Raw genomic sequence first — 21475 nt, 5'->3', positions numbered from 1 at the left:
TTCTGTAATTCAATTCTAAATCTCAATTGATTTCAATAACTCAAAAATGAAGCGAGGTTCATCATGCTTGAAAAATGTTTGAAAAAGTGCCATTGTACTTTATAACAATTTTCTCCTAATTAGGAATTTTGTTCGTCAGAACCAAAAATTGAGAACCAAATTTGTTGAAAAATTGCCATTGTACTTTTTACCAGGTTTTTTTGACTAGGGGAAGGTGGGCCAAGGCTCAGTAGTTGCCCCATGTCACTCACCAGCCTTATTTTTTGTGCTGTTGACGTCTCCCTCTCTCTCTCTTTGATTGATTATCTCTCCAACACTCACTATACAAAAAACAAATTACACACTCACACACAGACGTTATATAGAAGCCACGAACCCCAGCATGCAGGAAGTCGCAGAGCTACTTAAAAACGCCGTTTGTCAATTTGCGCCGTTCCGTCTCGGGATAAGAAGAAGCAGTATGGATTGTTCATCGCCGATTGTATATAAAAAATTCCTTTAGACAGTTCATGTTTGGTTTGGAGTAAAAAAAATAAAAAAAATAGCAAACAGCACTTTGTTATACACTGGTAGACCCAAAATTATGCTCCTCAATTGTGTCAGACACAAAACGCACAAATAATAAGACGCTGACGGGAATAAGAACCACGCCTCCATCGTAGAAGTCTCACCTTCAACCACTACAGCATTTTATCTCTGATTTGAAGCCTGAACACACTATGCAGCCTAATTTTTCAATCCTCAATGCGTAACGTCTAGTAACGACTGTGCTACCGCAGTTTGTGTACACAAGTTTTTAACCTCTCTTCAACAATGACGGTCACCAGTGGACGACGAAATGAGACATCTCATTTGCGCTGCCGGGCCAAAACGCACACACTCTCGAAATAATTGCTCTACAAGCAAAATTACATATGTACTCCCAATTGGCAATTCCCACGCCTAATCGGCCTAGTTTCTGAACTGCTTTTCTTTGAGCGACGACAAACGGAACACTGATGTTTCTGAGAATTTCAGTCATGACGCAGAATTGAAGCGTGCATATAATAAAACACGTTGATTATTGAACTTCGTTAAATGTTCGTTTTCTCTCCTGGTCAAAATCAATCTGACAACCTACAGCGTGGGAGGCAAACGCATATCGCGCACTGCGCCAATTTTCTCCGCTTACAAAAAAAATAAGCAAGTGGGGCGAGCTTTAAAGTGGGTTTTCTTCAAATTGGGAAAAGCTTTTTTCAACGGTTTCATTTAATATAAACTAGATTTCAGGATAATTTCAATAGAACGACACAAAAAATCATTTTCTTTGACAATATTGAGAAAATTCACTTTTTCGTAAGTCAACTCAGGTTTTCCAGGAAACATTCCCAAGAAGCATTGAAAGATTGTTTCAATCTTCTCGGTTCATGAGCATCGCTACGCAATTGGACCTGCATTCAAAAATTCAACCAATTCCTAAGGATGCAATCCAAGAATACGCCTAGATGTGATTTGCGAAAAAAGTTAGATTATGCCAAAACCGGCAGTGCCCCTACCCCGCCGCTGAAGAGATCATTGAACGCCAGTGGTGCGCAACCGCCTAGGAAACTTGTTATTCAGAAGGAAAATTTGACAAAACTGAAAGTAGTTTTTTTTTCAACAGATGAAGGATAAGCTGAGCTGTACATCTACTATGATGAATTAACAAATCAAAACACAGTTGTGGATAATTTTTTGCTTAAAATTTTGTGCTTCAATACGCACTGGATGTCGATTTAATCAGACAAATTTGAAAATTCAAACTGATTTTGGCAATTTTTCCAGCTCTATCTACTGCTATTTATGCCATTTTACATCTAAAAAATCTTAGTTGTATATGATTATGTAAATCATAGAGTTCCTGTGCGCTCTCTGTTGGTCTAAAAATTACTAATTTCACAGAAACTGGAATAACATTTTCGGTAACTCATACTCCAATTGAGCTGAATTTTTTGAATGGATAATGAATTCCTTAATTTGTGCATACGTGGCCATCATGATATAGTGATAGTGAGGTGGTTGGTTTTCAGCTTCACTTCATGTTTGATACATACAAACTAATAATATTAAGTAAACATGTTGTTCATATTCCAAAGTTCTCATACAATAACAGCAGAAATTTTTGCGCTGGAGAAAACGATTGCATCACAGTTTCGTCATCTTCCTTGCTGAGGTTCTTTAGTAGTGCTACTGAATGAAAAGAGACTCTCAGACCTTTTTTGCTCTCTCTGAGGCAATCCTACTGCGCTGCTGCTTTAGAATATGTTGACATAGTGAATCAACCAATCAGACTGGGAATCAAACCAAATGACAGCTGGGAAAAAGTATTAGAATCACTTCTTCCAACTCTTCGAGGATACAATCCATTGGCTGGAATTTCAAACAAAGCCGAAGAGGAGCAGCAGCGAATAAGAAGAAACTCAGCCGAGCACCGCGGCAAAATGCTTAGGGTTATACCTCGAGAAGTAAAAGCTGATGCCTAGTTTAAGACCTGACATTAGTAATACAACAATTATGAGCTATATTAGATATTGATTACTGTAACTAAGTACTTCTTTCCATTACACTACTTCACCACCAACGCTAATCTTTACCTAAAGGTACGCAAAAACATTTTGAGGAAGAAATCGACTTATTAAATTTTTAATAAAGGAAGTCGCGCAACTTGCTCATTTTCCAAATCAGTTTTCCAACTGACTCCGAGGAAATGCCTGCGAAAACCAGAAGATGTCACTTGCTTCCAATTTTTTAATGATACGAAACTACGCAGAAATACTTAAGAAAGGCAAAACTGCATCCAAAAAAAAATTCTCTAGTTTTGACAATAAATTACTCATAAACACGGGGAATTTTCGGTAGCGGTTGCTCTCTGATCATTGAGGAGGCAAACTTTGCAACAACCAATACGTTTCAAGTATGTTCGGACAAGTGCTTTTGCGTTAATTGTAATGAAATGGTCTATCCACTTGACTGTAAGTTACGATTGTTCTACTTGATTCTGAATAAGTCCTAATAACTAATCGTTCAGCTGCGCAGAGTGGACAATTTGTTCTTTCTAACCTAATAAATCAATTTCTATCAGTAATTTTAAAACCTTTATGAGTTTTTGTTAATAACTCATATATTGCAACAAATAAGGGAAAACTAGAACCAAAAGATGTCGCCATTTAATATGCCTTTTGTTGGCAGAACTTGATGACTATCTTAAATTAACGTAAAAAAAATTTATTTCCCGATTTGATAACTGAAGGTTCAATTTGGTAAATTAATTCTAAATCTCAGATGATCGCAATAACTCCAATATGAAACGATGCTAGGCATCCTTAAAAAATTTATGAAAAACTGCCCTTGTACTTGGTACCATGTTTCTACTTAAGTCTTTCGTGCGTCAGAAGATAAGTTTTAGAAAATCGAAGGTAGTTTTCTTTTCAACAATTCAAAGTTAAGCTGAGCTGTACATTCAGTAAGTTGATTAACAAAAACGAGACACCGTCTTTAGCAATTTTCCACTTTAGATATTGTGTTTCAATACGCACTGGATGTCAGTTTTATCACTCAAAATGGACAAACTCCATCTGATGTTGATAATGATTCCAGTGCTATCTCCTGCTATTCGCGTCGTTTTACATGTCAAATTTTTCTCTGTGATTGGTATAATTATGTATATCATATTCTTCCCCGCATTCTCTCAATTTGTATAAAAATCACACGTTTCACTGAAACCACAATACCAGTTTTGGTATCCAGTATTCCAATTGAGCTGGATTCTTCAAATGGGTAATGAATTCCTTAATTTGTGCTTACGTGGCCATCATGATTTGATAATAGTGAGGTGGTTCGTTTTTGTGTTTTATTTCATGTTTGACATTCACGTGCTGATAATAGTAATTAAATATATTTTCAAAGGTGAACAAATCGATTGAGCTGTGATAAAATGTAGCATTAATTCCTTCTTGCGGTGCTGATCTAACTCTACTGTTTATTTTGTTTTTAAATGAATATTCATTTAATAAGCTTAGCCCCAATAAATTCCGACAAATAAGAAATTTGGTTTGTTGAATTGTGACGCTTTCGTTCCAAATATGTTGAAAATATCAACTGAATAAAAATCTCAACTTGTGATATTTTTGAAAAATAATCAGCAAGATCCGTTCTCCAATCTCTTTTGAGAACATCACATACACTCACACAGTAGGCTACCAGGTTGAGCAAAACTAAAGGATTTATCAATGATTTGATCAATGGAAATGAAGTTGGATCAGATTTACATAAGTAATCGTAGAAGCAAAAAAAAACATATAAACTCGTTGATGTCATGGCATCAACGAGACAATATTCACAAAAGAGTCTCAATGTTTTTTTTGCAAAATTAAAATACCAATAAAAAGACAGCTTGAATTTTTTGCTTGAATTTTCTAATTGCTTATGAAGACAGACCGCTGAAGCGACAATTGACAAATTCTGACTATATTTTTGTATTTAATGAATTTAACGAGATTAAATTATTTCGCAAAATGAAAATAGTTAAGAAGTTTGTTTTTGGTTTTTCATTTTTGGGAAAACATGCTAATGATTCACAGAATAGCTTTTGAGCGCTCAAAATTGCAATTGTAAAACTGATTTTAATTCTTTTTTCAAAAGTCTTCTTTTTTCATTTACTTGTTGACTACTTTAGATATCAAAAGGTGGGGGGGGGGGGGGGGGGGGCGGTAGGAATAGTTTATGATGAATACCTTACCTTCACGTGCTCCTCTTACAATTCCGTCGTATGCCACCCGAAAGCACTCAAAGTTGGTCACATTTTCGTCACGACTTTCGCTCATGTTCACACGCATTGTGCAAATTTTTATCATTTCGTCTTCGTATCTGAAATAGGTCAAATTAAGAATTGCTTTTCTGCTTTTCAGGTCAATATTTGCTCCCCCCCCCCCCCCCCCCCCCCCTGTGTGTGCTATGCTTGGTAAGTTATTATTATGTCACAATATGGCTGCAAACAATGTGGGTGCAAATTTTATTCACCTACGAACTCAGCTAGGGGGGGGGGGGGGGGGGGCTCCTGATTTTCTGTTCTCCTTATCAGCCGAACTCACTTTCGGCCATTATTCTTACCACCAGAAAATCGCTAACTTAATATAGCCAACCCGTTTGGGGGCTGCCAAATATAATATCCATGTTGTGACACCTAGTCGAGTGTCTGCTAACCCGTGTTCGAATCCGGAGTCGATATGTGTGGTCAGTCTGTGGATTAAGAGCTCTCGACTGGCTTCAATCATCATCCAGTATCTTTCAGAATCAGACGTCCAGGGTTCTCTGCAAATAGACAAACAGGTTTATGATTCTAAGGAGTTAATGAGTTATAATACACGGTTATTACCGCCATCGAGAAGTTATCAGATTAAATAAGCCCGAGCGGGCGATAAAAACCGTGCGGTAAGTTTTTCAATCAACTCCCGTTGCGATTACAACAGCTGCATAACTTACCCCACGGGTCTAGGAAATAAACCCCCACGAAAATAAAACCCCGTTTTAAATTTGATGAATTTTGGTCGTGATATTTTGTTCGTTTGTGATAGTTTCATATCAAGTCCCACGGACCGCTAAGGCATGGCCAAACGCGCTAAATTCGCAGCTCGCTAAAATTCAAGTGGGTGTTTATTTCCATGGGGGTTTGTTTCCTATGCAAAATTAATTGGCTAAATAGAATATATTCCCCCCCACGCCGAGAAAACAGTGGCAGAAAAAGTGTTAGAATGTACAGAGAGAACCGCCTAATGTAAATTGTGCATAAGATAAGCTTGATATAGCTTGACAAGAAGCTCTACTTGCTCAACCTATACTTAGCCAGTGAGATGAAGCCTTGAAAAACAAGAAAGAAATCGAAAACGGGTTATAAGAGATGCCAGAGTTCGCGCGCTTTAGAGCAGTTGGTGTAAATGGGTAGTAAGTTAGGCGCGTGCACGTAGGAGAAGCTGGTTCGAATCCAGTACTGGTCAATTTCCACAGTAATTGCATCTGCATAGACCCCCTAACAAAAAGGAAGTCTAAACAAGGAAGAGTTTTGTTGCCATTGTTCTAACTGGATCCTATAACCGCGCAGAACCTTCGTTGAGTATTGTAAAGTACCAGATGCGAACAATGCGTAAATATGCAATTGTTTTCATAAACTCATTAAAGAACACTGTCATTCAGTTTATAAATAAGGAAGTAAGTAATCTTTTATTCAAATTTATTTCTCATTTTATGCGTTCAAAATGTTATCCAGTTCTGTTTCAGGCAGGTTGTAGCAGCAGTTTCCGTTTCGGGCGCCAACATGTTATTTACTCGGAAACTTACGCAAATTATTATCACATCACTATCAGAATTGATTCAAAAAAATTATAAGGAGTTAAAACATGTTTAACTTTATTAATAAATATTATTTAAACGAATAGAGAAAACATGTTTATAAATATCATAGCATCATAAAAATATGTATTACAAAAACATATAAACACTATAATAAGACTATAATGAATCATAACCAAATTCAGTAATGTCGAAGGACTTTCTCTAAAACGACAGGCTTTAATGGCTGGTAGCTTAAGCTTAGGAGACTAGCGTCCGTGACTATCATAGAATATGGGAGGATGGGTATCCGCACGACCCAAATTCCCCTTGACAAAAAATCTACTTCCTCAAGCATTCCTCATTTTTTGGAGAACCACGCACAAAGCGATTTTTATTTTTCTAAGGCTGCTGCTCAACGAATTATTGCCCTAGAGCTGTGCTTTATCTTTTTGTCTCATCGTTTCTGACAAAATGTGGAATCAAGCTGGAAATGGAGCCTTTTAGAACAAAAAGGGATCCAAAGCGAGTTCGTATTTTAGTATATAGTAGCATCTGCATTGGAAAAATTTCAAGAAAAAGATGGCATTAGTACAAGGATTTTCACAAAGGAAGTCAACCCAATTGTAAGCAGGCTTAATCTGAATTTCAGTATCATACACTTTAATTTGAATATCAGCATAATTCACTTATCAAGTTACGATGGGTAGGATTTTTAGCTGTAGTTATTTTATTTGTTTTCGTCATATTTAGAAGGTGTTTAATCGCAAAGGTTAACAGCTTATCCTGAACCTCAACTTAGTTACAAAACAAGGACCTAGTTTGGTATTATCGGCAAAAATTTTCCTAAGAAGATTAATGTACAAGGCGAAAAAATTTATTTTAATTTGAAAAAGGTGCGATTAAGAATCCTCAGGGGAGACCAAAGCAAACAACCTTTACAACTAGAAAACAAACAATTTGTTTCAACGAGATGTATCCTATTTGTAAGGTCTGACCTATCGTTATAAACTCAAGCTTTCTGTCATTTAAGTTAAAGGACTGATTTATTGGGAACAAAACTGTTTTTCAATCAAAATGATAAACAATATAGGTATTTGCGCATTCTAAAATAAATGCCAACTTCAAATAATGTTCTCAAAATAGCAAAAAAATTAGAGTAATTTTTAGATATTAACACCAGCTCAATCCCTCTTTATAAAAGGTGAAAATTTTGCCCTCATAAGGCAATCAAGACATCCCCCTATGAAATACGCTATATAGAATGCGATAGGATAGGAAAAACTGCAAATTTCAAAGCTTTAGCAATACTGGTGCACATTAAGTAATGAGAAGAAAATATTTATGGACCAAAACATCAATAGCGTCTGTAGCTATATTAGAAAAAAATGACAGCATGCTTCGACGAGTTTCCTTTTTTTCCAGGATTTGATTGAGTATGGTATTTTGGAAGTGGTTGATCTAACTTACACATTCCAACCCAAGATTGTCCCAAGATTTTTGTAAGAAATTCAATAATCTATGAGAATCAGTTTGAAATGGAAAATATAAAGCTATCGTTGTTCATTTTGTATTTGAATTTCGAAGAACTTGTTGAAAACAATGACGGATTAGTGTAAGTTTCCGTAAGTGAATTCCACAGGCCTAAAGTGAGGGCGAATTTGAACTAAATTAAGGGTCTCTATTAACCAGGAATAATATCATGAAGAGAGCAAGGCATCCGCTGAAAAATAGAGAAGCCACTGATTTGCTCAATAATCAACCTTACATAATACTTTATTTGGTAGTAACTCTAATAGATTTCATTAATCAAGCGATATTATCATTTTTTATAATATATCTGCTCGATCTTGCAACAAGCAAGCTTTTAATGTCATATTTCATAGGTCATTTGGGTCACGCACGGTCTTTCGATGTTATAATGAATCAACAATTAACTTGTTTACCATGACTCATTTTATATCAAAACAACAATCAACAGTTTAATGAACCAATTCTCATCACACCATTTCATTTTTCCTCACGGTATTTTCATGCCACTTTTTGGACGATCGCAGCCTTTCATAGTTCCAGGTCTAAAACGGGGTATAAAAATATTTGCAAAGAAAGGCATATATCTATAACAATTTGCACAAATTTTGCTATGAAGCTTTTTCGTCCGAAACAGAATAGATCGTAGCTTATTTTGCAGTAACAAGTGAGACTTACGGGGCAGTCATGGCTAGAACCTCGTCCATCAGTTGGAGAGCTTCCGCCAATAAATCATCCCAGAGTTGAACTTTCTGCTGAGGTCTCAGCTCACTCGTCTGGTTCAGGGTCACACTAAGAAACCCACAACAACCCATCATAACAACTGAAGAGAAATAGAAGAGTGCACACTATAAATAAGTTGTTATGTGCTGTTCCCATTATAGCCCCCCTCACCCCGCTTACACCCCAGCTCTTACATAATTTCAGCACTTCAGAAAAAGAGAAAAAATCAGCGCTTTCAACATATTCCTTGCAACAAGTTTTTACATGAAAATTTATTACTTACTATTGGTTATAACATAGTCAGCAGGCACGCTGCTTCATTTTTTTGCAATTCTGAAAAATCACTAAACAATCAAAAATCTGCGTTGTTTCTTAATGATAATTGATATTTTCGGAAAGGAGAACAACTGAAAATTGCCAAAATTCCATCTCGGCTAACCGAAGGAATGAAGGAAAAAAATTAGACTTAAGTTGTCTGGTTTCATTCCATCAAGTATTGTGGCAATATACTCCAGCTGCAATAACAGTTTTTATCTAAAGAGTTGACAACATTCTTAAGTCTTTTTATTAAAGTTTTTCAATTTTTTTTTTTCAATTTGGACTACTTTGGAAGAGAGCTGGTTAATTTTGCTGCGTTGCTGCCTCTGTTTTTACCGAAGAAATAACGTTTAAGAAAATCCGAATTTGCTTTAAACCAAACTTATAATAACAATTTTGATCGACTCATAAAAATAAAATGCTTGACAGGCACTGAAAAACAATATATTAAAGCGAAAAAATTAGAGATAATTATTCGTTTAATGCGTTGACAAGCAGTGGAACTATTATTGAAAACTCAGCTCTGTAAACGGATTATTATGCCGCTGAAAAGTATTTATCTGATTGAGAGAAACAGAGAGTTAGCTTGAGAGAGAGAGAGAGAGAGAGAGAGAGAGAGAGAGAGAGAGAGAGAGAGAGAGAGAGAGAGAGAGAGAGAGAGAGAGAGAGAGAGAGAGAGAGAGAGAGAGTTAGCTACCATCAGGATACGATTTTAATCAGCTCTTGTAGAAATCAAAACAAACTATCTGGCATATTAATGTTATAAATAGTTAACCCAGATGAATAGCACTAAAAACGGATTATAGTACATAACACACGATTGTTATGTATACAGTCGCAACAAAATAGTGGAATTAAACCTTAGTCTAATCAACAAAAGAGTTTTGTAATTGTTGGACCTGATGTAATCATAGATAGAGTCGGTCAAAAACATTAACACACGGTTTTTTTCATCTCCCTCTAGAACTTAATCAACAACTCAGTTTGGCCTTGGAGTTTAAAAACTCTGCAATATCGACCACGGTGGTGGTGGGTGGGGGGAGTGACTGATTTTGGTAGTTTAAATGCAAACGCACTTTTAGCCCATTTGTTGCAATTTTCTTAACATTCAGCCGATTGTGTCGCAAAATTCAGAGCGGTATTTATGGTTTCTGCTCACGTTCTGAACTACAAAGCTCTAAGGCCTGATAATCTGATGCTGCCTTGTTGATGTTTTTTTAGGATTTTATCTGGAATCATGACAAAGACAGCGGTCAGTCATTGCAAAAGAGCCAAAAACGATCTCTGGTATTTGATTTCGGTAATCGGATGCTTTGATAAAATACAAATGCGTATTTTTTTTTTAATTTTGCAAATTTCATATGATTAAAGATACTAGATAAAGGTTCTATTGCTTCATTTATTCGTCACAATATTTTCAATTGTATATCCATCAGGATATTGCAAGAAATTAGTCAAGCAAAACCAGCCAGCAAATTGTTTCTCTTTTAATCTTTCAGAAAAAGTACATTTCATTGAAAGTGAAAACAATTATATAACACAGCCCACCTCTCTTATGTTTTCTTACCAATTGCAGTAATTGCGATTAACTATTGTTGTTTTTTCGAGCAAAAACTAATGAATTCGTTTTTGAATTGATTGCTTTTTGGTTTTGGGTTCATATCTCGAGGCGGCTATTTCATTCTTTACTTTTGGTATGTCAGAGAAAGCACTTTAAGGACTCAAGTTTTTGTCGGGTTTGACGCAATGCGATTTCTGGGGTCTCATGGAACTTTAAGAAAATGCTTCGGTTTTGCTCAGTATCATTTCGTCACCACTTGTCATGTTTACACTTCGAATTTCACTCTTCTTGTGCTGGAGAAAGCATGTTTTAAGCATTAATAGCATGGCGGTGTCAATGGTCTATTTTCATCTGTTAAGATTAATTATATAAAGGCTAGAAAGTGATGAGTCTAGTACTCAAATGCCTCGTTACAGAACGATTTTGTCTGCAACATAGTTTTTTGTGCAAAAACTCTTTTTTTGAAATAAGTGTTCTGTAATACTCAAAGATTTGAATTTCAATAAGATTTCTTTCACGAAAAAGATTATTATTCCATGATCAATGGAATCAAATGCTTTCGATAAATCAAGAGAGGCAGCTGCTTCAAAACTATTCTGTTCTCTTTTTCGTCTTTTTTATCCATTAGTAAATAGGAGTGCATGCGTTGAATCTTTCGTCCTGAATGCTTAATTTATTAACTGATTTTTTTTTGCCCTTAATAACTGACTTTTATGTGACTTTGCTACCTGATATTCTCATATAAAATTGATTCAATTTACTTCTATGCAATGTAAGTTGAAAGATTTTTTAAATTTTGGTCATGTTCTTATCCGTTAACTGCTGTCCATAACAAAAAACGTTAGTTTCAAAAAAAACCCCGTCGTCTGATTTCAAAACACGTATAGATATGCTTGTGTATCCAACGAGTGGAAAGACTTTTTCGATGGAAACAGCTAAAACATTTATACTTGTCTGGATGAACCAAACTGGTAAAATTCTGTAAGAGTTTTTCTCTTGCATAAACTTAGGTCGAGCTAATGCCCAACGTGAAAAGCTTTAATCGAATAAAAATTGATCAAAAATTGTGGGGCGATCAAAAATCAAAGCGCTTATATTTTTTTAAAAAAACTGAATTCCGGACCATATCAAGGAGTATATAACGGATGTTAGTCCGGCGGTGTAAATACTTAAAAATTAATTATTACTTTAACATTACAACAGAAAATTTAAGTGATTTCAATTTTAGCCACTCAATAAACGAAAAAAAGGCTCTAACAAGGGTTCAAGTTAAAAACTGAGCAGAAGAAAATTCTAAGTAGCTTGGGAATTTTTTTGTTTGGTTTTAATTTCACTTGGTAGTTCATTGCAATCTATTAACGCCAATCCCACAAATGAGTTCTGCATTGTGCTAGAAACAATTTTTCGTACTGTTGGACTCATGAAGACTCCAAGTGACTAAAGGACGACCAGTTGATTGAGTAAAAGCAGGAGTAAAATTTATTATATTTTCCAAAAAAGTAATCTTTTGTTCGCAAAAAGAGTTTTATGGGGAGTATTTTTCAGACTGCGTTTAACATCTTGCACAGAATCGGAGATTCGAATTGTATTTTAAAATTTGTTGCACTTTATGTCCAGTTTAGTTTTTTTCCCGAAGATATAATTAGTTTTTTCCAATTGCATGAATGACAACTACTGAGTAGTGCAAATGACTTAATACCAGTGCATTTATTACTAGTCTCAAAAGTTTTTGTGGAATAGATTTTCGATTATCATAATTTTTTTTATTCCTTCGGCCATTTTTCGTAGGATATGTTTAATTTTCCCTTGAAACGTTAAATGGCTATCTATAAGTCATGCTAAAGCTGTGTTCATTAAAAATCAAGCACGACATTTTTTATAGAGCTAAAGTCCTGCTGTTAAACTAAGTTGAGCTAAAGTCATGCCATTGGTTATTCCGGTCCAGCATGGTCTGTTCATAACAAATATGGTCAATCATTGTCTTTTCATAAATTGAGGTCTAAACATGGTCAATGATTGGAATTTTTAAGTCACGAGCCTTTTAAGGTTTGAACCAGGATGTGATAATACCTACCTTCCTATTTGGGCAACCCGCTCAAATGTCCCTACGATAATATTGGTCGCTTTCCACAATGGCATGTCTGCAAACAAATTCAGCCGGATAACTTTGAAAATGTCATGCAAAATGATGAACAAAATTCTGCCGATCTTCACATATTCTTCCAGTTCCAAAAACGCCACAAGTATGTTGAGATCTTTGTCCTTGATAGTGGCGGTGCTTGTCCTCGGCCCAAGGGTAGTGGTGGTCGTGGTTGGTTCCACAGTTGTCGGCGGTTCTGTCGGCGCCAGGGTAACTCTCTCGGGCGTTGTCGTACCAACTCCAAACTCCTGGGTGGTTTCAGGTTCTGTAACAATCATTCCGCTACCATATATGGTAATGCTAGAGGATTTTTCCCAAAGTGTGCATGAGCATTCGAAAGACTCGATTGTCGGGAATCCGGGTTCGACGCAATACGACGCCTGGAGTCTCATCGTACTGTAAGAAAAAGCTTCGGTTTCGTTCATTATCATTTCGTCACCGCTTGCCATGTTTACACATTGAATTTTCAAGTGGTTCGCTTCGATATTAATTCCACAAACATCACAGCAAACTTCAATTTTATCAGATCCCTGAAAAATTGACTTGTAAATGCGAGGACTGGTCGAAAGTCTTTGGGTGTGAAAATCGGTGTTAAATCTGACCGGTTCGTCAGCGTAGGAATTTGAAGCTTCGAAAACACATTGGGTGTCTGAAGTTGGCCGCTCGATGAGAGCGCTTATCAAGTCGCTCCCGGCTTCTCGGACTTGAGTCACCGGAACCTCGACTTTGGGTTCATCACCTTCGGAACATTTGACGACCACGGTTACTGGGGGTCCTTTCATGATTATAATGGCCCGTACCGCTGGGGTTTGACCCAATGCGCAGTTGAAGCGATATTCAAACTCGGCCTCCCCGACAATAACCGACTGGCGACCGTTGATAGGAATTGCTTTGCTTTCTCGTAGTTGGAGGTCAACTTCTTCATAGTATTCTAAGCCATTAAAACATCGGCACCAATAATACCCGTCATCTTCGCCCTCAGTTAAATTTGAAATCGTAAGGTACGAGCATTTTCGCGTATCGTCGCATTGGGGGTCTTGGTCGGGTACGATATTCCACATATACCCGTCGGTTCCATTTTCAAGGTCAATAGTTTCGCCGTATCCCAGATATTTATGCCAAACACATGTGTCAAAGGGGTTCCCAATTGTGCAGCATTTCAAGGTCACGTCTTGACCGTAGCAGGGTTGGGTTAGCCTCGTATTAGGGTCAACCGAACAGAAAACATCGTCAGAAGTTACTTCGTCTTCAACAATCATGTCGAGAGCTTCGCTTGTAAAGGCTAAATAACGCCAATCAAGGTGATCATTGCTGAGTCCTAGAGCGTTTTCACCTGTGTAGTTTACCTGAGCACAGCGAAATTCCTCAACGTCCGATTCCTCGGGGTAGGGAACCGAATACCTGAACGTCGGAGATCCGGGAGGTACTCGGTATGACGAATTTATGTAACTTCCAAGTGGCAACGGTTGGCAGAATATATCAACAGGTTCGTTTCCGTGAGCTCCTACGATTATTTCCTGGGTTCGGCCTTCCTCCAGGTTTATGGGAAGGTATAAACAGTGGGCAACTGCGGGGTCCGAGTACAAATCGTAGACGAAGCCTCTCGGGTAACGGCAGAGAATTCCTACGGGGTAAAATCCAGGGTCACTTGCCTCCTCAAAGAGACTGATAGCAAATTTCATCATTCGTATAACTCCCCCATCAGCCAGGAATTTAGCATGTAGTAACTGCGGCAAGAAAAACTCATTTTGAAGATAACTGTCAGTCCTCTGGAAGTACGAATTGCAGGATACAGCTCGGAAAAGTTTAGCCAGACTGTATTGCCCAAAGGAAGCAAATTCTGGATCCTCAATGATTCGACCGAAAAGATTGTCAGTAGCGTCGGACCAAATCCCCCCGTCAAGGGTGCAAGTTTCCCCTGGGTTCTCACCATCAACGTTGTCATAACAGGTTCTGTAGTAATACTGGGTCCCGTTCGGGTTGGTATGGTCCGGTATGTACAGCGCCCGGTTGTTCGGACCGCACTGGCTATTCAAACCGGGTTTGAAGTGCCCGAAATCCTCAGGCGTGCTGAAGGAAAGGTATACAAGTCTTTCGTCTGTTTCAAGAAGGTTGCATGACTTGTTAAAAGTATCAAAAGGTTTATCACAGAACTGGGGTCCTAACGGTTGGTACATACAATCACCGTAATTGGGCAAAATTTCCAGATAGAATTCGCCCCCGGTCCATAATTGCATGCTGTAGATTTCGATGTGCAATTTGACCTCTTTTTTCAGTGAGTCCCAATCCGCGTTGTCGCCTGAGAAACTGAAGAGCAAAGGTTCGCCCGGGGTCATACTATACTCACACGGGTTCAGAGGGTCCGTGTCAGGGTTCGGCAACTTATGAAGGGTTATATTCAAGGGCATGTCCTCAAAATTGCGGAAGTTTACAGCCGGCGATGATATCAGATGGTGTGTAACAGTGCACGTTATAGTTGTGTTCAAACCAATTCTGGCATCGTCAACGCAAACCTTATCACAAGTCATTCTAAACGGATGGATTAGCTGAATATTGGTCGAGATTTCTTCCTCGCCAGCCAAAATCTGGAACGTGTAGTTTCCGCTATCACCCGCTTCAAACGGAATCATAGGAACCGCAACGTCCGCTTGGATATAGGGTTCAGGGGTTGGGGTGCATCTTACGCTCCAGGTAACTTTATCACTCAAACTCTGCGCCGAAGAAGGGTCAAAAATACGGTTAAAGTGAAGCTGCAGATCTCGTAGTGGGTAGCCGAAAGCCATCGCTCGGAGCGTGAACGGATCCGATGCCGAAAGCCCGCCGTCTCGGTAATTCTCCCACTTCATGTAGTGTAAATCGGTTCCGGGCACTGGCGTCGGGTCTATGACAAAAATGCCTCCCATATTGAAAGTCAAGTTCATCGAAGTCGAAATTTCCTCTGAAACCGGAACGTGCAAGCTCTGCATCGCCTGGCACTGGATAGAAGTGAACTGTAAATCCACTGCGACAACCGGGCAAAAAAGACCCGGGACATTTTTGCTGGCGGGAACAACTTGTATTGTCGTGTCAATTATACTCCCGTACAGGTTTAGAGCCATGCAAGTGATGTCTCGAATCGCGCTGACGCCGGTTATACTGGGTACAACTTCAAAGCATAGTTCGCCAGTTTGAGGAGCGCCAGGGTCCGGGGTACAACTTGCCAGACTTGTACTTAGTGAGCTAATATCGCCATCTTGTTTCACGCAAAGAACCGCAGCGATAGTCGTCGTGTTGTAACAAGACACCGATTCTAGAGATTCGTCGGGCAAGACCCGCAGACACTTGGGCATCAAAGTGTCGAGGAACAAATACGACGCGGATCCGAAGGAATACCCAATCGCTGTATTTGTAACGTGTCGCAGGACCGCTTGGATAAAATTGTTCCCGTCGCCCCCGCCTTGAAATGACGTGAACAGATCGCCCGAGAGGACTTTAGACGACTGAAAACCAGTACAGGTGTCGGTGATGCTGTTTAGAGAGCCGAGAGGTTCCGAAGGCACGTCGCTTACGTAATCGACTGAGCTTACGTAATAGTTTCCGTCGGTTGTGGCCACAAATAGAACTTCGCTTATGTCTTCACCGTCGTCGTCGACCTAAATATTACGTAATAAGACTCGTGTTGTAATATTTCAACGAGCATTATTAAAAAGAATTTTTGGATCCCCCCTACAAACCCCCCCCCCCGCTTAGTGAGTGCCATTAATTGCACCACCCAGACGCACGTGCCAAATTTTTACATAATGATTTACTATGTATTGACACGTGATCTGTAACTGGGGGTGCATAACGTATCTTTCTTGGGGGTATCAAACGGTGTATTTTTCTTGGCCGTTTGTTGGGGGTATTCTTCTGTGGGGGGTTAATTTGATGAATTGATTTGATCGCGCTAAGACTTTTTCAAGTATGTTTATTGTTCCGACCCACTTGTGGGGGGAGGAACAATATACTCAAATGGATTTGTTTTGTTCAGTCAATTTTGGCCGATCGATATATTTATCGTAGAGAAATGTGAGTGGTATCATTAAAAAGCTCTTCCAGTGTAGAACTCAAAAATAATTTTTCTTGAATTTCGTTTTTTTTTCGAGGAGTTATCGAGGATTGAAATTTTGTATGAACACGGGATATTTGGCATGATTTTGTTCACGTTTAGTTTAATTTTCCTTCAAATTAAGATATTTTCTAAAAAAATAGTATTTTAAAATTACATTTCATGCCACAACATGGACCAATTGTGCGTTCCTAATAAACTGAAGGCGATAAAAAGACTAGTTTTGGTCTCATAGGGAAATTCAATATAAAAAAAATCGAATTCTGTCTGAGAACTCTATTTTTTAGAAAATTTTTCAGTTTTTTTGTTTTTTTTTAAGTTACCTAGAGCATAGTCAGTTTTCATATCGAGGTTCCGATAACGACAAACCCCATTTACAGTCAAATGAAGCCCAATGAACGAGAAAATTCGTTTTCAAGAAATTGCTCAAGTTCATGTTTTTTTTTGGCTTCGACACTGAGTTTTCGAAATTTTAAATGAAAATTTGATTTCCTTTTTGAGGATTTACTGATTTTTTGGAGTCCTGTGGAATGAAATCACTGACTAAAGTGCAATATGTTTCATATTGAGCATTAAGTAAACATATCTAGTGTTTCGAGAGGACAGCTAATGACTGTTAGGACTTTAAGAATAATTTTTCGAAAGTTTTTTTTTCTGTAACCAATCATATATTTATTTTCGTGAACTGTAAGTCAGTCTCAGTAATGACAGGACCCTCTTCTTTTTTACTGCAACCAAATTTTATCTGGTTAGCTGTTTTATCTACTAACTAATGGATATATGACTTCAATGACTCAAGATCTCAATTTTTTAAAAAATTTTTCTTGTTATTTTCGTATTATTGGTTACTTTTGAACTCATGTCATATTATCCAAATATTGATAGCTCCGATTAGACAATACGCTCAGTGGATTACTGATAAAGTTTTCAGAGAAAATTTTATGGTTTAAATGGCTTCGACTACTGCAACCAAACTTAGTCTAGTTAGCGGTTTTGTCTTGTAACTATTGGATCTATGACTTCAATGACAAGATTTCATTTTTTTTTACATTTTTGGATGTTTCCGCATTTTTTTTTACTTTTGATTTCTTATTACATTATCCAATTATTGATAGCTCCCAATTGCTTAAAAAGACGTTCAGCGGATTACAGATGAAGTTTTCAGAGAAAAGCTTATGTTTTAAATGGCTGCGACACTTTCTTCTTGCATTTTCCTACTGTGTTTTCGCTTTTTGTTGTTGTTTTCATAGTCATAAGACTTATTGTGATGCTTTATTGATTAGCTATGCATGAAAAATTTCCTTATACTCCCATTGGGGCATATCGGAGTGTATTTATTGACTTCTGTTGAAAGCTATTTAATTTAATAGCTGTTAAGTCCTCAAAAATATTTTTTCGAATTTTTTTTAAACTTTAACCGATCTTTTCGTGAACTGTTAGTCAGTCTCAGTTTTGAGAGGACCCCCTTTTTTTCTACTGCATACAAAATTAACCTGGTTTCCGGTTTCATCTTCTATCCAATAGTTTTTTAAGACCTCAATGCCACGGGTTTTAATAATTTTTTAATTTTTGGATACTTTTTCATATTTTTGGTTCCCTTTGAAATCTTATCACATTATCCTATTACCGATAGTTCCTATTGGTATAGGTAAGGCGTTCAATGGATCATAGATAAAGTTTTCAGAGTAGAGCTTATGATTTAATTTGCTTCGACAAATTCTTCAGGCACTTTTTTACTGAATTTTTCGTATTTGCCTGTTTTTGTTGTTGTAATTATAGTCAACGACCTGTCGCAATGGTTTAATGGTTTAATGACGAAATATGAATGGCAAGGAACCTTGTTGTCCCATCAATATAGCGTATTTACTGGCTTCCGTTGAAAGCTTTTGAATTTTATGGCGTTGGTACTTCGATTTTTCTCAAAAATTTCGTTGTTCTAATGTATTTGTTCATATTTGATGATTTTTTGAAGTTATATTGTTAAAAAAGAAGAATCAAACTGCTGATAAAAAATATGTTTGAAACTAGCAAATTTGTTATTGAAAAGTTTACTTTTTAATGCCTTCGACAATTTTTTCTCTCATTTTTTTTATTGAATTTTCTGTTTTTTCCTGTTTTTTCTTTGTTATATAGATAGCCGTAAATTGCTGAACGGTCGCATAAGCTTGTAATTGAAGATTGAATGAATGATGATACCCAAAGCACTGAGTATATAGAGAACAGTTTCAAAGTTTATGATATACATTTTCAATTTTTTTCAAACTTTTCAGTTTTTGTACTTTTTGTCAACTTGAAACTTATTTTCATCATTGAGAGATCCCTTCCAATTTCTTGTATTTCGGCAAATAACATATCTACTTATTTGATTTGTCAGAGACGTTTTGTTGGTTGGAAAATATGCGTTTTTCTAAACGTTTTTCGAGTGGTCAGTTTTGTGTTTCTTTTTCTCTTCTTTCAACAGAATCGCGTAATAACAGATCCCGATGGTGTTCAAATGTGCCAGGTAAACTTAGTTAATATCTCAGCATAAACTCTTTAGCTGATATAGTAGAAATAACAATTGAATTAAAAGTAGATAATATTCAGATACTGGCTAATGATTTTAATGGTATCAATAATTTGTGCTTTCGCAAATCGTTTGTAATTTTTTGAGTTTTTCTGCATCTTTAGTCCATTTCTATGGCTTAGTCTAACCAAAGACAGGTCGATTTGGTATTGTAATCAATTTTTAGTTATTTGTCAAGGTTTATTTTGATAAAAGCTAATGCTTTTTAAGACTTTTGAAATTTCTTGTTTTAAAAAATTTTGATTAATTTTTGAATTTCGCCTCATTATTCGTTCTATTTGTCAACTTGTTACATAGTCTCATTAAGGAACAATTCCACTGCTGTGTTCTTGGAAAAAAGTAAATTTGTGTTGTTAAGGTTTTATCTGACTGCATTTTGACGTTATTACTAGGTGCTTTTAAATTTTGATATTCAGTTTTTTTCCGTGAAATTTTTGTTTTTGCTTATTTTGTTGTTTCTTTTTTTTCTGGTAGTCTCTTTAACGGCACATCCCGTAATGAGGCTTGGCATTATGTAATTCAATTAGTGGTTAGAATGTGCAACGATTTTTTTAAACTCAAATATCTATTTTTGTTATATCGTCATTTGGTTGACAATTAAGTAAAGAATGTTGATAAGCTCGGGTCGGAACATCATGTGCAAACGCACATTAACGAGCCTCCTTGTTTGGTTTTAATTTCATTCGATCTAAGAAGTTTCGGATCTTTTCCATTTGTGCCCCCAGTACGTTATGCTCCCCCCAGTTATAGAGCACGTGTCATTACATGGTAAATCATAATGTAAAAATATTGCACGTGCATCTGGGGGGGTGCAAATAAAATACACCCACAAAGCTGCTGGTGGTGGTGGTGGTGGTGGTGGTGGGGGGGGGGGGGAAACGAAAAATATGCAAAGTTTATAGAAACATGACAGTTTGATTGTTCCCCCCCCCCCCCCCCCACACACACACACACACACACACACACAGACCGGCCCACCCCAGCTTAGTGGTCATATAACGTACACCCCCCATAATTACTTTGAATACATCAAAACGGGGTGCTATAATTTCGTGGGGTGAGGGGGCTATAATAGGAAAAACCCAATTGTTGTTCACAACCTTAAAACAACAAAGTGATCAACGAAAATGAGGATCAATCCTCTTTTGCCCTGCCCCCCCCCCACCCGTGTTTCTTAACCTCCCCTCCCCCCCATTACAAATTATATATTTGGTTATAAAGCACGTTACTATGTAAAAAATAAGCACGTGCGCCTTAAAGGTGTGGGGGCGTAAAAGAGGGGGCGGCGGTAAAAACGTCCAAAAAATCAACAAAAATTCAAGCAAAATTAACCTAAAATATTTCATCAAAATCTAAAATTTGTAGATATGTAGACTGGATTACCGCAAATGTAACTGATCCCCGTGGTGTTCCTCCGGAAATGATTTCATACTCTCCGTTGAACTCAAATTGGAAAGCTTCGATCACGAGAGAAATGACACACTTGTCGTTCAGTTGGAAGAATTCCTTCTCTACGTGCATTGCCCACGGGTACTGACCTGCAATTGTGAAACATTTTTTGAATATTTTCCGTTGCCCCCCCCCCCCCCCCCCCCCCCCCCAGTACGTTATGCACACCCCGTTATAGTAGAGCACGTGCCATATTAAACGGTAAATTATTATGTAAAAATATGGCACGTGCGTCTGGGGGTGCAGATAATATGCACCCACTAAGGTGGGAGGGGTGCGGGGCACAAACGAAAAAGATCCAATTCTTCCAAAATTTTCAAAGCGAACGGGCAAATGTAAAATGCAATGCTATCTTCCTTTAATTACTATAAATAAACATCGTTTCAAAATCAATTGGCCAAAAAGACTCTGGGTTTTTTTTTGAACTGAAATTGGCTGTTTTTGAACTTATGATAGTTTGAAAAGATGTGCACGGGCATATTCGATTCAAATGACCAAAAAAGTGCCATTGTCTTACTTATTTAGTTATGTTTGTTTCCAGTGACCAGAAAATGTAAAAAAAATGTTGATTCAAACTGTGCCTTAATATATGGCAGCATTATTTTGTAATTTGGTGCGCATTCAACTAAATAGAAATCTCTACATTTCTGCATATATCGATTTAATGAGTGTTATCAAATTGTGATTGCGGCTTTTGTTATAACCGGAGATAATGACATTTCTAGCATAATGTGAGTTTCTGCTAAGTAAATTTTCTCC

General features: G+C 37.4%; 1 protein-coding gene across 1 annotated transcript in view; it reads right to left on the bottom strand.

Annotated features, from left to right (window-relative positions):
• Positions 1–21475, bottom strand: part of LOC142345938 (uncharacterized) — an 83183-nt gene that overhangs the window by 41550 nt on the left and 20158 nt on the right. Inside the window, exons 5-9 of the mRNA XM_075398404.1 lie at positions 20651–20805; positions 12549–16246; positions 8551–8664; positions 5221–5328; positions 4757–4884 (exon numbers count right to left, since the gene is read on the bottom strand). Coding sequence (XP_075254519.1) covers positions 4757–4884; positions 5221–5328; positions 8551–8664; positions 12549–16246; positions 20651–20805 — 4203 coding nt within the window. The remainder of the gene's footprint in view (positions 1–4756; positions 4885–5220; positions 5329–8550; positions 8665–12548; positions 16247–20650; positions 20806–21475) is intronic.

This window comes from Convolutriloba macropyga, chromosome 9 (genome assembly GCF_964194025.1).
Source record: "Convolutriloba macropyga chromosome 9, txConMacr16.3, whole genome shotgun sequence".
NCBI classification, from domain to species: Eukaryota; Metazoa; Xenacoelomorpha; order Acoela; family Convolutidae; genus Convolutriloba; species Convolutriloba macropyga.
The sequence above is the reverse complement of the archived record's forward strand: the minus strand, read 5'-3'. Positions and strand labels throughout refer to the sequence as shown.